The 19,656-nt window shown below is 44.5% G+C and overlaps 1 protein-coding gene across 2 annotated transcripts in view; it reads left to right on the top strand.

Moving 5' to 3' along the window:
* The first annotated feature begins 374 nt into the window (after positions 1-374).
* SLC17A8 (solute carrier family 17 member 8) overlaps positions 375-19,656 on the top strand; it is a 45,964-nt gene continuing 26,682 nt past the window's right edge. For both annotated transcript variants that reach the window (XM_066589844.1, XM_066589845.1), the window contains exons 1-5: positions 375-475; positions 1,941-2,193; positions 2,509-2,627; positions 18,451-18,565; positions 19,185-19,272. In XM_066589844.1, coding sequence (XP_066445941.1) covers positions 375-475; positions 1,941-2,193; positions 2,509-2,627; positions 18,451-18,565; positions 19,185-19,272 — 676 coding nt within the window. The remainder of the gene's footprint in view (positions 476-1,940; positions 2,194-2,508; positions 2,628-18,450; positions 18,566-19,184; positions 19,273-19,656) is intronic.

Here is a 19,656-nt window from a genome sequence, read left to right on the forward strand (position 1 = left end):
CCAAAGTCTGTCCCATAGTTTAGCTTCCTCAAACTTCACTGTTCACTACTCCTTCTGGAAATAGGTTGAATGACTTTGCCTCTGTGCTATGCAGCTGTCAGCTTCCCCTCCAGATAGAAGATCATTGATGTGAGCTTCAATAACAACTCGGATAATTATACTTGTTAAATACTGGAGTTCAGCATCTGATTTGGATTTTATAAAGAATACTCCATTTTTAATTCAAAAACTACAAATACAAGTCTAATTGGCAAATGAATTAACCCTTGCAGAGATGTATTGTTGATTGTTAAGCAGAGACAGTTGTACATGAAACATAAGGGTGAAGATGAATTGTTTGCTGTAGACTTGTGAAGATAAATACTTCCTGTACAATGCCGTTTCAAGCACTCAGTTCATTCAAAGAGAAGATCTTCAATCCAGGGAAAGAAGAGGTGAAGAACACCATAGGGGATTCCCTGGGTCATCTTCAAAGGTAAGAGTTCCCTTCTTCGTTTAATGGTTTTTTGCTTAATGTTTGGTTTGTTTTAATTTTTATTTGATGTAATGTTTTATTTTAGGTTGCTTAAGTATTCTTAGTATTTCCTCACATTTGGCTTTTGCTATAAAGAGTAGATTCTTCATGAATTATACACAAATGTTATGACTTACTGTCAACATTAACCATGTACATTTTTCTGCTCAAAAGAGTCTTTATTGTTTTTATGGTGAGTGGTCCAATTTATTATTATGATGATCCAATTTAATTTATTTTGTACTTTTTCAACTATATTTGTATCTGCCTAAATATGCATCAAAATTGTTGTGTATTTAAATTGAATTAATCAAATTTTACATCATAGTACTTTATTACAAAATTTACATTGTAACACATTAATTAAAATATGACATTTACTAAAACTAAACAACTCTGAAAGATTGGAAATATGTTAAAAATCTGAATTAATTAAAAATAATCTTTCAAAAAAGTTTTATATGAATTCACTATAAATTATAAACTATATATAGAGGTGATTATTGATACTGGATTTATCACAGTTTTTTTAGTTTATCATGGGATACATTTTATGTGTCTGTTAGTGACTTCATTGAATTTAAGACATTTTGTGAAAAAATTGTGGCAAATTTATTTGCTATTTAGAGCAATAAGCTCGAATCAAGGAAATGCGTACAGTATTACTATTTTTCAGTTCAATTGCAAATCAAATATTAAAGTATAAAAACCTCTTTTAGGCTAGATGAGTTTGTAGTAATATTGGTAAATATATAAATATAATAAAAATGTTAAATTTGTAATTTTCTTATATAAAAGGGAGGAAATTTTGAATAATCTTCAACCCATATTACTATGATGAAATAATATTATTATGAAATTATATTATATATTATTAAATATTTTAGTATATTGTATGTAACACGGAGCCCTAGATGTGGAACCTGCATCTATTAGATATTTGTGGCATATCCGTTTCATGAAATTATTGCCATCAATGCATATGTTGCAGGTTATATTTTTAATATGTCAGTCTATGAAAATATCATTCCCAGTGGCAACATTATATGGACATTGCTGGTCATAAATTCAGCTTATGTGTCAATATACAGTATCAGTCTTTTGTTGGAAACAAAGAGTATTTTAACACCAGGTATGTATACTTTACTATATGTATACTATACACTGCATTATCCCCATCCACATTGTATCCTGTGGATAATGTCATAAATGTCTTATGGGAAAACCCCTTTTAAATTCTAATTCATGCATTGAGAATAAAGTATTAACTAAATACATTCATAAAATGTCACGTTTCAGCCTATATTTATAATCATTACTATGTATTTTTATGTAGATCAGCAAAGTTTAGACAGGACTGCAAAAAAAACCCCAAAAACATTAAAAGGGCAATTACCAAAATAGCACATTTTTCTCTTTCAATAAGGAAAATTGATGGAAGAAATGTTGAGGAGGACAACATAGAACTAAATGAAGATGGACAGCCAATACACAACCCCACCCATTCACCACCAAGATTTGACTGCTACTGCTGTGGACTGCCCAAACGTTACATCATTGCCATTATGAGTGGGCTGGGATTTTGCATTTCCTTTGGAATTAGATGTAATCTTGGTGTGGCCATTGTAGAAATGGTGAATAACAGTACTGTTTATGTTGATGGAAAACCCGAGATTCAGGTGAGAATCATTGTTATCATGTACTGTACATTGTAGTCCACATCAAACAATTCTTTCTCCAAAGAATACACATTCTTGCCAATCCGGTGACGGTTCCTTTCTGTAAAAAAATTTAAAATTGCAATTCTAAAAATATTTACCAAGTAAAAAAAGGTAGGAATCTCTTACTGCAATAAAAAAAGTTGAAAAACTCTAGCACGTTTGTTGATATGCGATAGCTACACCATTGGCAAAGGTATTGTTTGATAAAGTACTTAATTTAATTCATAGCCCTGTATCTGCAATGCCCAATTTATTTGTAACACCTCTTTACAGATAGCCCAATTTAACTGGGATCCAGAAACTGTTGGATTGATCCATGGATCATTTTTTTGGGGATATATTGTGACCCAGATACCAGGAGGATTCATTGCAAACAAGCTTGCTGCCAATAGGTAATTACATTTTATGCTTGAATGGGATAGTCTTCCGTCGTATCAATGAAAAATGTGTGTTATATTAGAATTAAAACTTGCTGATTAGAGATGAGCCAGCATACTCTGTAAGGCGATATACTCGAGAGAGAGCATCGCCTTTTTCGAGTACCTGCTGGCTCGTCCCTGAAGATTCGAGAGGGCCGCGGGGGTCGTGGGAGCGGCGCAGGGCAGCGAGGCGGAGCGGGGAGGAGAGTAAGAGAGATCCCTCTCTCTTTCGCTCCCTCCCAATCCCCTTTGCAACCCCCCGCTCACCCCTGCGGCCCCGCCGAATCTTCAGGGATGAGCCAGCAGGTACTCGAAAAAGGCGATGCTCTCTCGAGTATATAGCCTTACCGAGTATGCTGGCTCATCTCTATTGCTGATTTAGTGGATCAGAGCCAGAGTTTCTAACCATAAACATTTAAAGTGATAATCTGATGTCTAAACCTATTTTCAAATACCCAAAAAGCAAGTTCATAGTGGTGCTCGGTGTAAGAATGGTATATGGGTCCCTAACTAAGCAAAGAGCACCCTACATGTCTGCCAATGTCCCAGCAATTATGGAATTCATTAGCTAAACCCGTTAGATGCAATATAATAATCTAATCTCTATTACCTACCGGACTCTTGTGCAATTAGTTTTTCCTGCTTTGTCACTGCGTGGAAATTGCAAATGATCACTGGGGGTCTCAGTAGCAGGATACTAGCATATTGTCTGGGAGCCCCTCTAACAAAAGGGATTATTTAAAGCAGGTGTTGCCTTTGAAGAGACTTTCAGGATTAAAAACAAACATTATCATTTTTTATCACAGATAGGTTAAAGCTAAACTACACGTTTAGTTGTGCAACAACAGTGGCATAACATAAGTCACATAACGTTTTCCTGCCCAATATGATCAAGTCGCACAATAGTTGTGTAACCGTTATTTTTCCATTCACATCTAGTAAATGCATCAATTGCACAAGTGTTCCAGCTGAGGCTCCGTTCACATATTGTTTTTTAACTATTTCCTGCACATACGCACCTGTACTATGCCAAAAGAGTAATCTTTTGGTCTGCACTGGGCTGGTATGCAATAGTATTCCTTTCTTTTACACTGCGTGAGAAAGTGCAGTCTGTTGTACATCTCCTCTATAGAGGCATACAGTGTTTGTTGAAAGTTTATGAACCATTCAGAATTTTCCACATTTCTTTTTATATTTGACCTTAAACTACATCAATTTTCATACAATTCCTTAAAAAAAAATAAAGAGAACCAAATCAAACAAAAGAATAAAAAAGATTTGGTCATTTATATATCGAGGAAAATGATCCAATATTACATGTCTCTGAGCGGAAAAAGTATGTGAACCTTTAGGATTAACAGATCATTTAAAGGTGAAATTAGAGTCAGGTGTTTTCAATCAATGGGATGACAAGCAGATGTGAGTGGGTGACTTGTTTTATTTAAAGAATAGGGATCTATCAAAGTCTGATCTTCACAACACGTTTGTGGAAGTGTATAATGGCAGGAACACAGGTGTTTTCTGAAGACCTCAGATAAAGAGTTGATGATGCTCACCAAGCTGGAAAAGAGTGTGAACTTCACTAATTTACAGCTAGCCAGACTGTGTATGAATGGAGTAGACTCAAGATCATTATTACCCTCCCCAAGAGTGGTCGACCAATCAAGATCACTCTGAGAGCAAGACGTATAATAGCCCATGACCCAAGGTAACCTCTAAGCAACTAAAGGCTTTTCTCATATTAGCTAATGCTAATGTCGGAATGCTATTGGAACAATGTTTTGTGGACAGCTTTTCCACTCTTATGGGAAAGGATCACAGAAACAGAGGGAACATTGAAGGTCCTCTTATGAGAGATCTTATTGCATTTGGACATTTCCCTAGGACCCTTTGATCTCCTGTTGGTTGCAGATATGGATGACAAGTATAGCTTCCTTGTCTCCTCTGTTGTATCTCTGCTGCATCCTGCTATCTCATTCACAGCCTCCATACCAAAGATAACTCCAGACAGACACCAGAGAAGGCACCTGTCCCATTGCTTCTTGTCATCGCAAGGATTCCGTTTCAGAACCTTGTACCACTGACACCTCTGCAAGAGACCACTTCACTCAATTCTTGGGCCATCTCTTCAGAGACAAAAGGCCCTGCACTACACACACACATACATTGACCTTCAGCATGGATGTTTTTTCTACCCCATGCTGGGACTGGCAACTCAATGCATCTCTTACACAAATTTAAAGCAGGTTGAAACACCTATAGCTCTCTCTCCTCAATACAGCAACATTTCAGCAGCTCATCTAATCAGAATAAGATGATTAAGCGGTTGAGTCTATAATTTGAATCCTATCCCTTGTATGTGGTGAACCCAAATAGACCCACTGTTTCCAAAATCCATCATGCCTTCTTTCTCTCATTCCTCTCCCATGCTACTAAAATCTGAGGTAAATGATTGACAAATTCAGAAACTGCTGCCACTCCTTCCATTGAATGCCAAACTGAAACTAATAATCTTGAGTCAACATGGCAATCAGAATGTCCAAAATGCATATTGAAATCACTGACCCAATAACTGAGGTGTGGGGGAAATTAGGCTTCTTATGGTCTACTGTGTTGTCTTTGCCGCACTTTAACCTAGCCTTGAGACTGACCGCTGACTCTTTTTGAGAGTAATCTCCATAGAAACATTAACAGTCATGGGGTTCAAGAATCCTCAAATATACTTTCAGTGGAGAATACTTTGATATCCCTTTTCCTGGAAAATTTGGTTCAATACTCATCTCCAATGCTAAACATAGACAATACTTTAAGGAACGCTCAGCCCAAAAATGCAGACCCTGCTAGACCTAGGGACATTATCTCTTGCCCACAGTCCCTCTAAATGTATGATGGTATTAGTGTATCTTGACGCCACCAGAAGCTAGGGGTTTGACAGGGCTTCCATGGAGAAACGCCCCTGGCACAACCCTAGCTCCCGATTGGCAGAAGATCCCTAGGTCCGGAAGGTGCAGAGGTTTGTGATGCGCGCTCCCTGAGTGTTCCCCGGCGCAGTGCTGCCCACTGTTACCCGGCTGTCTGTGACATGAATTCGGCGCTGTATCCTACCCCAACTTGTTGTGGTGCTGTGTGATCCCCTGTGCTGCAGTACTGTGCTCCCTCCTGTTGTCCGCGCTGTAAAGGGGGTTGTGCGTACGACATGCTGTGGGATCCACTGTTCTGCAGTACTCAGCACCGCTGCGAGCGCTTCTTCCACCATCGCTGTCTTCTCCATGCTCCCGGCCGGGGTATGAACGGGGGATATGGGAACGCCGCCGCCGATCTGTAAATTACATCCTTCCGCCAGGGGTGGGGGCCGGCCATCTGGGGCCACGATGATAAAGCTTATTGATGCTGCTGCCGGCTCCCTGCTTCCCACAATGCTGTGGCCTACCCCACCGAGGAGGGTGCCGCTGGCAGCACCCAACACACTGTTCGCTGCGGCAGTGTTCCTGGGCGTAGGACGCTGTATGTGAGATTCATAGTTGTCTGCCAGGACTTGCTCTCCAGCCACCTCTGCAGCCAATCATGCACAGGGGACATCAACCCCCTGTCAATTTTGACTCCACCAGCACTTGCTGGTGGCGTCAAGATACACTAATACCATGTATGATACCCTCATGGAGTACCAGTAAAATTTTCTCTAGACCTGCCTAGGCAGACTCTCCTGCTGTGATCTGCTCTGAAAGCCCTACTCCAGTGCTTGCAAGCTTAAGGACTACATTACTTGTGGAGCTACTATTTGGACTATTTGTTTCACATGGAGACTATGTACTGATCCTTCATACATAGTGATTAGAGATGAGCGAGCACCAAAATCGTCGGGTGCTCGTTACTCGGGACGAAATTTTCGCGATGCTCGAGGGTTCGTTTCGAGTAACGAACCCCATTGAAGTCAATGGGCGACCCGAGCACTTTTGTATATCGCCGATGCTCGCTAAGGTTTCCATTTGTGAAAATCTGGGCAATTCAAGAAAGTGATGGGAACGACGCAGCAACGGATAGGGCAGGCGAGGGGCTACATGTTGGGCTGCATCTCAAGTTCCCAGGTCCCACTATTAAGCCACAATAGTGGCAAGAGTGGGCCCCCCCTCCCAACAATTTTTACTTCTGAAAAGCCCTCATTAGCAATGCATACCTTAGCTAAGCACCACACTACCTCTAACAAAGCACAATCACTGCCTGCATGACACTCCGCTGCCACTTCTCCTGGGTTACATGCTGCCCAACCCCCCCCCCCGCATGACCCAGTGTCCACAGTGCACACTAAAGTGTCCCTGCGCAGCCTTCAGCTGCCCTCATGCCACACCACCCTCATGTCTATTTATAAGTGTGTCTGCCATGAGGAGGAACCGCAGGCACACACTGCAGAGGGTTGGCACGGCTAGGCAGCGACCCTCTTTAAAAGGGGTGGGGCAATAGCCCACAATGCTGTACAGAAGCAATGAGAAATATAATCCTGTGCCACCACCATCAGGAGCTGCACACGTGGGCATAGCAATGGGGAACCTATGTGCCACACACTATTCATTCTGTCAAGGTGTCTGCATGCCCCAGTCAGACCGCGTTTTTTTATAAATAGTCACAGGCAGGTACAACTCCGCAATGGGAATTCCGTGTGCACCCACAGCATGGGTGGCTCCCTGGAACCCACCGGCTGTATATAAATGTATCCCATTGCAGTGCCCTGGACAGCAGAGCTAACGTCAGATTAAATGCAGGTGGGCTTAGGCCCACACTGCATGCCCCAACCTGACCGGGGTTTTAATTTATAGACACAGGCAGGTACAACTACCTATTGTGAAGTCCCTGTGGACCGACAGCATGGGTGGGTGCCAGGAAGCCACCGGCGGTACATAAATATATCCCATTGCATTGCCCATCACAGCTGAGGTAATGTCAAGTTTAATGCAGGTGGGCTTCGGCCCACACTGCATGCCCCAGTCAGACTGGGGTTCTTTAGAAGTGGACACATGCAGTTACAACTCCGTGTGGACCGACAGCATGGGTGGCTCCCTGGAACTCACCGGCTGTACATAAATGTATCCCATTGCAGTGCCCTGGACAGCAGAGCTAACGTCAGATTAAATGCAGGTGGGCTTCGGCCCACACTGCATGCCCCAGTCAGACTGGGGTTCTTTATAAGTAGACACAGGCAGGTACAACTCCCTATTGTGAAGTCCGTGTGGACCGACAGCATGGGAGGGTCCCAGGAAGCCACCGGCAGTACATAAATAAATCCCATTGCATTGCTCAGCACAGCTGAGGTAATGTCATGTTTAATGCAGGTGGGCTTCGGCCCACACTGCATGCCCCAGTCAGACTAGGGTTCTTTAGAAGTGGACACATGCAGTTACAACTCCGTGTGGACCGACAGCATGGGTGGCTCCCTGGAACCCACCGATGGTACATAAATATATCCCATTGCAGTGCCCAGCACAGCTGAGGTAATGTCATGTTTAATGCAGGTGGGCTTCGGCCCACACTGCATGCCCCAGTCAGACTGGGGTTCTTTAGAAGTGGACACATGCAGTTACAACTCCGTGAGGACCGACAGCATGGGTGGGTGCCAGGAAGCCACCGGCGGTACATAAATATATCCCATTGCAGTGCCCAGCACAGCTGATGTAACGTCAGCTTTAATGCAGGTGGGCAAAAAATTAATTGGATTACACTGTAGGCGAGGGCCCCAAAAAATTGGTGTACCAACAGTACTAATGTATGTCAGAAAAATTGCCCATGCCCAACCAAGAGGGCAGGTGAAACCCATTAATCGCTTTGGTTAATGTGGCTTAATTTGTAACTAGGCCTGGAGGCTGCCTAGATAAAATAAAAATTGGTTCAGGTGCAAGTTTCAACGCTTTAATGAGCATTGAAACGTATAAAAATTGTTTACAAAAATTATATGAGTGAGCCTTGTGGCCCCAAGAAAAATTGCCCATTCAGCGTGATTACGTCAGGTTTCAGGAGGAGGAGCAGGAGGAGGAGGATGAATATTATACACAGATTGATGAAGCTAAAAGGTCCACGTTTTTGATGGTGATAGAGAACAATGCTTCCATCCGCGGGTGCAGCCTACGTATTGTTTAGGTATCGCTGCTGTCCGCTGGTGGAGAAGAGAAGTCTGGGGAAATCCAGGCTTTGTTCATCTTGATGAGTGTAAGCCTGTCGGCACTGTCGGTTGACAGGCGGGTACGCTTATCTGTGATGATTCCCCCAGCCGCACTAAACACCCTCTCTGACAAGACGCTAGCCGCAGGACAAGCAAGCACCTCCAGGGCATACAGCGCGAGTTCAGGCCACGTGTCCAGCTTCGACACCCAGTAGTTGTAGGGGGCAGAGGCGTCACGGAGGACGGTCGTGCGATCGGCAACGTACTCCCTCACCATCCTTTTACAGTGCTCCCGCCGACTCAGCCTTGACTGGGGAGCGGTGACACAGTCTTGCTGGGGAGCCAGAAAGCTGTCAAAGGCCTTAGAGAGTGTTCCCCTGCTGTGCTGTACATGCTGCCTGATCTCCGCGCCTCCCCTGCTACCTGGCCCTCGGAACTGCGCCTTCTGCCACTAGCGCTGTCGGATGGGAATTTTACCATGAGCTTGTCCGCCAGGGTCCTGTGGTATAGCATCACTCTCGAACCCCTTTCCTCTTCGGGTATGGGAGTGGAAAGGTTCTCCTTATACCGTAAGTCGAGCAGTGTGTACACCCAGTAATCCGTAGTGGCCAGAATGCGTGTAACGCGAGGGTCACGAGAAAGGCATCCTAACATGAAGTCAGCCATGTGTGCCAGGGTACCTGTACGCAACACATGGCTGTCCTCACTAGGAAGATCACTTTCAGGATCCTCCTCCTCCTCCTCAGGCCATACACGCTGAAAGGATGACAGGCAAGCAGCATGGGTACCCTCAGCAGTGGGCCAAGCTGTCTCTTCCCCCTCCTCCTCATCCTCCTCATGCTCCTCCTCCTCCTCCTCAACGCGCTGAGATATAGACAGGAGGGTGCTCTGACTATCCAGCGACATACTGTCTTCCCCCGCCTCTGTTTCCGAGCGCAAAGCGTCTGCCTTTATGCTTTGCAGGGAACTTCTCAAGAGGCATAGCAGAGGAATGGTGACGCTAATGATTGCAGCATCGCCGCTCACCATCTGGGTAGACTCCTCAAAGTTTCCAAGGACCTGGCAGATGTCTGCCAACCAGGCCCACTCTTCTGTAAAGAATTGAGGAGGCTGACTCCCACTGCGCCGCCCATGTTGGAGTTGGTATTCCACTATAGCTCTACGCTGCTCATAGAGCCTGGCCAACATGTGGAGCGTAGAGTTCCACCGTGTGGGCACGTCGCACAGCAGTCGGTGCACTGGCAGATGAAACCAATGTTGCAGGGTGCGCAGGGTGGCAGCGTCCGTGTGGGACTTGCGGAAATGTGCGCAGAGCCGGCGCACCTTTCCGAGCAGGTCTGACAAGCATGGGTAGCTTTTCAGAAAGCACTGAACCACCAAATTAAAGACGTGGGCCAGGCATGGCACGTGCGTGAGGCTGCTGAGCTGCAGAGCCGCCACCAGGTTACGGCCGTTGTCACACACGACCATGCCCAGTTGGAGGCTCAGCGGCGCAAGCCAGCGGTCGGTCTGCTCTGTCAGACCCTGCAGCAGTTCGTGGGCCGTGTGCCTCTTCTCTCCTAAGCTGAGTAGTTTCAGCACGGCCTGCTGACGCTTGCCCACCGCTGTGCTGCCGTGCCGCGTGACACCGACTGCTGGCGACGTGCTGCTGCTGACACATCTTGATTGCGAGACAGAGGTTTCGTAGGAGGAGGAGGAGGAGGGTGGTTTAGTGGAGGAAACATACACCGCCGCAGATACCGCCACCGAGCTGGGGCCCGCAATTCTGGGGGTGGGTGGGATGTAAGCGGTCCCAGGCTCTGACTCTGTCCCACCCTCCACTAAATTCACCCAATGTGCCGTCAGGGAGATATAGTGGCCCTGCCCGCCTGTGCTTGTCCACGTGTCCGTTGTTAAGTGGACCTTGGCAGTAACCGCGTTGGTGAGGGCACGTACAATGTTGCGGGAGACGTGGTCGTGCAGGGCTGGGACGGCACATCGGGAAAAGTAGTGGCGACTGGGAATTGAGTAGCGCGGGGCCGCCGCCGTCATCATACCTTTGAAAGCCTCCGTTTCCACAACCCTATACGGCAGCATCTCCAGGCTGATAAATTTGGCTATGTGCACGTTTAACGCTTGAGCGTGCGGGTGCGTGGCGGCGTACTTGCGCTAGCGACGGCTGGACGGTGCGCTGAGAGACATTGGTGGATGGGGCCGAGGACAGCGGAGGTGAGGGTGTGGGTGCAGGTCAGGAGACGGTAGTGCCTGTGTCCTGAGAGGGGGGTTGGATCTCAGTGGCAGGTTGGGGCACAGGGGGAGAGGCAGCGGTGAAAACCGGAGGCGGTGAACGGCCTTCGTCCCACCTTGTGGGGTGCTTGGCCATCATATGTCTGCGCATGCTGGTGGTGGTGAGGCTGGTGGTGGTGGCTCCCCGGCTGATCTTGGCGCGACAAAGGTTGCACACCACTGTTCGTCGGTCGTCTGCACTCTCAGTGAAAAACTGCCAGACCTTTGAGCACCTCGGCCTCTGCAGGGTGGCATGGCGCGGGGGGGCGTTTTGGGAAACAGTTGGTGGATTATTTGGTCTGGCCCTGCCTCTACCCCTGGTCACCGCACTTCCTCTTCCAACCTGCCCTGCTGCTGCACTTGCCTCCCCCTCTGAAGACCTGTCCTCAGTAGGCGTAGCAAACCAGGTGGGGTCAGTCACCTCATTGTCCTGCTGCTCTTCCTCCGAATCCTCTGTGCGCTCCTCCCTCGGACTTACTCCAATTACTACTACCTGAGTGATAGACAACTGTGTCTCATCGTCATCGTCCTCCTCACCCACTGAAAGCTCTTGAGACAGTTGCCGGAAGTCCCTAGCCTCATCCCCTGGACCCCGGGAACTTTCCAAAGGTTGGGCATCGGGCACGACAAACTCCTCCAGTGGGAGAGGATTCGGAACCATTGCTGCCCATTCTGGGCAGGGGCCCGAGAACAGTTCCTGGGAGTCTGCCTGCTCCTCAGAATGTGTCATTGTAATGGAGTGAGGAGGCTGGGAGGAAGGAGGAGCAGCAGCCAGAGGATTCAGAGTTGCAGCAGTGGACGGCGCAGAATTCTGGGTGGTCGATAGATTGCTGGATGCACTTTCTGCCATCCACGACAGGACCTGCTCACACTGCTCATTTTCTAATAAAGGTCTACCGCGTGGACCCATTAATTGTGAGATGAATGTGGGGACGCCACAAACGTGCCTCTCTCCGCAGCAGTCGGCTGCGATACACCTGGATCAGGAGCTCGGCCTGTGCCCACACCCTGACTTGGGCCTCCGCGTCCTCGCCCGCGTCCACGTCCTCTAGGCCTACCCCTACCCCTCAGCATGCTGTATTACCAGTAGTGCAGAAACAGAACGCTGTAATTAAATGTGCCGCTTATTGGCCTGTGGTTGGAGGCTGAGTTCGCTTACGGAACGCACAGCAGAAGCAGGAAAGAATTCTGCGTATGAATTAGGACAACTACCCCCAGCAGAGACGCAGCACAGTCAGGACGGTCACAGGCAGCCCAAATAGATTTTTTTCCCCAGATTTTTTTGGAAAAGCCCACTGCCTATATAGACTGTATATGTCTTTCACTGTCCCTGCCTCACCACCACTACTGGCCCTGGACTATGTAAAATTACTGCAGACTGTTTCACTCTGGACAGGATGACAGCGGTGATGTAAGAGGCAACGCAGAGCCAGGAAAGAATTTTGCGCAAGCCTGCTGTAACACTTAGCTGGCTGCGTATGAATTAGGACAACTACCCCCAGCAGAGACTCAGTACAGTCAGGACGGTCACAGGCAGCCCAAATAGATTTTTTTTCCCAAATTTTTTTGGAAAAGCCGACTGCCTATATAGACTGTATATGTCTTTCACTGTCCCTGCCTCACCACCACTACTGGCCCTGGACTATGTAAAATTACTGCAGACTGTTTCACTCTGGACAGGATGACAGCGGTGATGTAAGAGGCAACGCAGAGCCAGGAAAGAATTTTGCGCAAGCCTGCTGTAACAATTCGCTGGCTGCGTATGAATTAGGACAACTACACCCAGCAGAGACGCAGTACAGTCAGGACGGTCACAGGCAGCCCAAATAGATTTTTTTTCCCAAATTTTTTTGGAAAAGCCGACTGCCTATATAGACTGTATATGTATTTCACTGTCCCTGCCTCACCACCACTACTGGCCCTGGACTATGTAAAATTACTGCAGACTGTTTCACTCTGGACAGGATGACAGCGGTGATGTAAGAGGCAACGCAGAGCCAGGAAAGAATTTTGCGCAAGCCTGCTGTAACAATTCGCTGGCTGCGTATGAATTAGGACAACTACCCCCAGCAGAGACGCAGTACAGTCAGGACGGTCACAGGCAGCCCAAATAGATTTTTTTTCCCAAATTTTTTTGGAAAAGCCGACTGCCTATATAGACTGTATATGTATTTCACTGTCCCTGCCTCACCACCACTACTGGCCCTGGACTATGTAAAATTACTGCAGACTGTTTCACTCTGGACAGGATGACAGCGGTGATGTAAGAGGCAACGCAGAGCCAGGAAAGAATTTTGCGCAAGCCTGCTGTAACAATTCGCTGGCTGCGTATGAATTAGGACAACTACCCCCAGCAGAGACGCAGTACAGTCAGGACGGTCACAGGCAGCCCAAATAGATTTTTTTTCCCAAATTTTTTTGGAAAAGCCGACTGCCTATATAGACTGTATATGTATTTCACTGTCCCTGCCTCACCACCACTACTGGCCCTGGACTATGTAAAATTACTGCAGACTGTTTCACTCTGGACAGCATGACAGCGGTGATGTAAGAGTCAACGCAGAGCCAGGAAAGAATTTTGCGCAAGCCTGCTGTAACATTTAGCTGGCTGCGTATGAATTAGGACAACTACCCCCAGCAGAGACGCAGTACAGTCAGGACGGTCACACGCAGCCCAAATAGATTTTTTTTCCCAAATTTTTTTGGAAAAGCCCACTGCCTATATAGACTGTATATGTCTTTCACTGTCCCTGCCTCACCAGCACTACTGGCCCTGGACTATGTAAAATTACTGCAGGACGCAATGCTCTGGACGCAATGCTCTGCACGGCCGATATACAAAAAAAAAAAAAAATGTGCAACACTGCAAAAAGCAGCCTCAACAGTACTGCACACGGTCAGATGTGGCCCTAAGAAGGACCGTTGGGGTTCTTGAAGCCTAAAATCAATCCTAACACTCTCCCTATAGCAGCTCCGGCATCAACAGCACTTTCCCTGATCTCTGTCAGAATGCATCTGTGGCGAGCCGCGGGAGGGGCCGATTTATATACTCGGGTGACACCTGATCTCACCAGCCGCTCACTGCAGGGGGGTGGTATAGGGCTTGAACGTCGCAGGGGGAAGTTGTAATGCCTTCCCTGTCTTTCTATTGGCCAGAAAAGCGCGCTAACGTCTCAGAGATGAAAGTGAAAGTAACTCGAACATCGCGTGGTGCTCGCCTCTAGTAACGAGCATCTCGAACACGCTAATACTCGAACGAGTATCAAGCTCGGACGAGTACGTTCGCTCATCTCTAATAGTGATGTGTCCTATTTTTGCAAGTCTCTCGGTCTATCTTATATGCACTTACCTGCCTAGTCAACTCTTCTTGCTAACTCATCAGGGACCATGTCTTTTCAATCCAGCTTAGAGCCAACTACTTGAAAAATTCTGAATCCTGTCCAGCAAGGTCTACATCCTACAGATTTTGACCAGCAAATTTTACTTGTGAGAATAATATCTGAATTCTGACTTTCCCTCCTGTATTTTTTTGTATACTGATATGCCATAATAATTTAACTTATTGTTCCCTTTATATAGCATTGCGGTTTAGTTTTCTTTTTATAAAAATACGTTATTATTTATGCTAAATGAAGCCAGTAGCCCTGGAAATTTAAACCCTATATGGCCTGAGAGTTGATCACCATATTTTGCACAAGATACAATTAAACACAACTGCTATGCTTGTTCCTTAATATTTACCTGTTAACCCCTTCAACACCAAACGTGTTTGTGCCTTAACCCCTTAATGCTATAAGATGTAAGTTTATGTCCTGGCCGCCTGGTACTTAAGGCAACCGGATGTAAACATAACCTGTGACTGATAGCCAGCTTCTAATAACCCTTTACATACTGTGATCAATGTTGATTGAGGCATGCAAAGGGTTCACAGAGGCAGAGCGCTACCTCTGTGATGTCGTCGGCCCTCCTTGGTGTCATTGCGGAGGGTAAATGGGTTTCTATGGCAACTGGATGCCATTGTCTGGCACCCAGATGTGCAATAGCATATGATCACCACAATGTATTACTATAGCGATTATACATTTGTCGGTTCATATCCCATACAGAAACATTTTAAAAAATGTATAAAAAAAATAGCAAAAAAAAAAGTGAATAAAAATAGTAGTAAAAAACCCTTTTTTTGACTACTTCTCTTTAAAAAAAACAAAAACAAAAACATATGTTTTGTATCACCACATCCACAATGACCTATACAATAAATTTAATAAATTATTTATTCTACATGACAAAAACTGTAAAAAAAAAAAAAATTTTAAATGAGCCTAAATGCTTATTTTGTTCATTTCGCCTCCCTAAAAAATGCAATAAAAGTGATAAGAAAAGATGTATGAACCCCCTAAAGGGTACCAATAAACACTGCAGCTCATCACACAAAAACAAGCACAGAGCATTGATGGAAAACTAATAAAAAGCTATGGGAATATGAATGCAAAAAAAAATTGTGTAAAAATAGTCATATATAGTATGCTCCCCTCACAGGAGAGTGAGAGAATAAGAAGGGGAGAGAGATGCTGATACAATACCGACATGCCAGGAAAGTCTGTTAGTAAGTCAAACTTTCCCGGCTAGCGATGCCGGCATTACCTGCTGTGAGGGCTGCAATCGCCCACTGATAGCAGAATATAAACACTTACATTGCTGCTGCACAGAGCCAAGACAACAATGATGTAAATTACAATGGGCGGTCATGGAGGGGTTAAGGAAGCTGCCTGTTTTGCCACTTAAGACTTTCTTTTTTTTTTCACTCCTGGCTTTTAAGCACTGTAGTGTAGTTTCCTGTTAACGTACCCAGTTTATCTTTTGCAGGATACATTGTATTCTTTAATTGCACCATTTTGGGGAACATGTAATATATTGAAAAAATGTTATTTATTTATTTTTTTTGGGGGGGGGGGGGAAGACAGCATTCCATTATTTCTTGTGTTTTGTTTTCTGAGTGCCATTTTTATGGCATTCACCAATCGTGATAAATGACATGTTAAATTTATTCTGCAGGTCAGTATGATTACAATGACACCAAATTTATATGATTTTTTTTAGCTCCACTACTTTTGCACAATTAAAACACTTAAAAAAATAATTAGTTTTTCTGAGAGTTATAACATGCTATGGCTTGTATTTTGGGATGAGCGAGGCAGGTTGAACTAATAACAGCAATTTTGGCTTTTTTAAAAAATATCGCTCACTGTGCAAATTAAATAATGTAAGTAGAGGCATAACTAAAGGCTCAGGGGCCCAGGTCCAAAAGTTCAGCTAGGGCCCCGTACCCATATCTAAATCATGCTGCATACGGGCTCAGTCACACGGGCGCCGATGCGCCCGTGTGACTGAGCCCTTCCTGCAGGAAGAAGACGGCCGTACTTCAAGACAGACGACTCCCCGCAGCGCTGAAGAAAGAACACATGACCAGCAATGAAGCCAGTCACATGTTCTTTCTTCCAGCGCTGCAGAGAGATGTCCATCTTGAGGTACGGCCGTCTTCCTCCTGCAGTAACACGGGCGCCGATGCGCCCGTGTGACTGAACCCTACAGCTGCAAAACAAATTTCCATACATGATCTGCCCCTTGAAGTAATCTTTCCAATTGATTTTAATGGGGTAACTCAGACCTGAGCTCAAACGCAGTGGTTCTAACGCTAGAATGTTCAACAGCTGTCTGTTCTATTTTGCGTCTTCATGTTTTTTAACGCACCTCCACACCCATCACAAGGATGGGATGCATTAAAAGGCGTTGTCAAATGCTGTACCATGCATTCAAAAACATAAAATGAGCACCCAGGGTAAAAGAAGACAATGGCAAACCACCCTGCAAAAAACAGGCTGCCAAGAAAATGTCACGATAACACAGCATGCTATGCTACTTTGTCCAGTAAACTGACGGAGGGCATGCTGAAAGCCGAGCAATTTTCTTCACTTGGGTTCTTTTTGGCTTGTGTGCTGTTTTTAACAAGATAAATCACCTTGATTTTATCTTCAAGAGGAGTGCTGTAGTACACATGAGTTTTCAAACTTAGGTTACCATGGTAGAACATTGTTTAGCTATCAGTGACATAATAGTATCTTGGTGTATTGTAAGTGCAGTATCTACTGGCTACAGGGATATCTTGAGATAAGCACTGCTACTGAATCAACTCTTTGTTTTCCTGACCCATTAGATAAATATAATCTTGAAAGTGGAGGAGCTACTGTATTTTATAGATTATAGTATCTTCTGTATTTAGCCTGTAGCTTTCTTGATAAGTTTTATATCTACATAGTTTGGAATTCCCCTATAAAAAACAAGTTGTGTCATGAAGATAACCCCCTACCTTATGCCCCGTTAGGGCGCATGGATGTCATAGTGGAGGTTTCCTCCTTAGGTCCTTCTATTGGTCAAAGCAGAGAGCTTCTCATTCTGGTGGACTTGGGCTGTGAAAATATTAGATGGTTGACCAATCATTTGAATGGCTGGTGTGTAGTGGCCAACTGTAGTTTCTCTTGGCCATAACAGCTGAACGCTTGGGGTTTCTGAAGCCAGAGTTGGGGAAAATTGATTCATCAGTAAGCCAGCTTTAATGCAAATTGGGACTGCCTTGATGAGGCAACCCTTTAAAAGTGAACTTCTACACATTTACATTAACCTTTAGGGTTTGTCCTTTTCTTGTTGTTCTTAACCCTTTCCAATCCACTGTCTGACGTCTAAAGACATTACGATTTAAGGCTATATAGCGCCGATGTTGGAAGATGTCCGTCGGGGTTCTCTTACTGTATATTGCCAGCCTCTCTGCTGTTGGAGCCTATCCAACGTGTCACCTCATGCAGTACTGGCTTTAGCCAGCAGATAGCGCCATTGTATAATGGCAGAAAAAGAGTAAGCCCCCTAGGAAAACCAGGATACAAATTGGACTGGAAAGGGTTAAATTGATTCCAGTGTAGTGTTAAAAAAACATATATGAACATAAATAAAGTGTACATAATTCTGGTTTTAACAGCATTTTATAATCCAAATCCGCATAACAGTTTGGTAATTTGGTAAATACTTTGTGTTTTTTTCATATTTTGAGTTATTTGATGCCAATTTACACAAAGTTCTGGTGGTTTCCCATACAGTGTTTTAGCTCCGATCTGCTGGCAGACTTGTGACCTGATGAGCATACTCTATAGTAACTGACCAAATTCTGAATTTAGTTTTAGACAAAAATGGAGAAGAAAAGTATTTTCTTCATAAAAAGATAAGTACAGCAATGTATTTATAAAATTAGTCAACATTTTGTAAACATTGTATAATATTGTAAATCACAGTTAAAAATAAGTTTTTTAAAATATATCTCTTTTTAAATTGTAGGGTATTTGGTGCTGCTATTTTTTTAACATCTATACTAAATATGTTGATACCATCAGCAGCAAATGTTCATTATGGATGTGTTATATCTGTCCGTGTTCTACAAGGCCTTGTTGAGGTAGGTAGTAAAGATGTGATCATAGTTTAAGGGATCCTGCCATCAGTTTTGACCCCCATATGCTTGTAATTGGTGCCAAGGAGAAAAGTTCATACATCCCCATGTTTGCCATCATAAACCAGGCATAATTGAGAAAATAGACTTTTATTCACTCGTGTCAAACCCAAAAAAATTACCAAATGTCTACTGGGTAGACAATGGCAACCCCTGCCAAACACTCCGTTCCACTTTTGATTAAAGTCTCGTGAAAAGGCTATTAATTATATAACATGGAGGGGTGGAGAAGTTTGGCAGAGGTTGCCACTGATAGCGCAAGACACTTAATGCGTGAAGGAACACCTAGAGGACACTTGATTTTTTTGCGTTTGACACAAGTGAATAAAAGTTGAAGATTTATTTGGATATGGCATGTGGGTGAATAACAGTGTATTTTCTCAGATATGATTTGTTTGTGATAGTAAACATCGGAATGTTTCAACTTGTTTCCCCAGCGCATATTTAGCGGTGTTACAAGTTTATGGGGACCACAACTGAACAGGATCAATTTAAATATATCGTTTTAGGTTTTTTTTATAAACTTTTGGGGTTAAACTATTTTTTGTATATATATTTTTTTCAGGGTGTAACATATCCAGCATGCCATGGGATGTGGAGTAAGTGGGCACCTCCCCTGGAGAGAAGCAGACTAGCAACCACTTCCTTTTGTGGTAATAAAGCCTTTCTTTTCAATCAACTCTTAGTTAAGCCATCCTTTAGTTATCTCTCCCCCACCTCCCCACAAATATGTATGATTGGACTGGCTGAAATTAGATAACATGTGATACAGTGGCTAGGTGACAAATGCTTATGACCAAAAAACCCATTAAGACTTGGAGGACATTCATAGGAAACCACGTAACCCGCTATTTTTAAGTAAATCAACAAAAACATAGTAGAAACATAAATTCCATGCAGATGATGCTCAGAATACTTCTAAACTTAATAAACCTGGGCTGATATACAGTATGTCTGATACGATCTTGGGACCAATGTACCAATATATCACTAAAGTAGGCCTTAATTGAATGTCCAACATTACGGAACTTCAGGGT

Source organism: Eleutherodactylus coqui, chromosome 2 (genome assembly GCF_035609145.1).
Source record: "Eleutherodactylus coqui strain aEleCoq1 chromosome 2, aEleCoq1.hap1, whole genome shotgun sequence".
Lineage (NCBI taxonomy): Eukaryota > Metazoa > Chordata > Amphibia > Anura > Eleutherodactylidae > Eleutherodactylus > Eleutherodactylus coqui.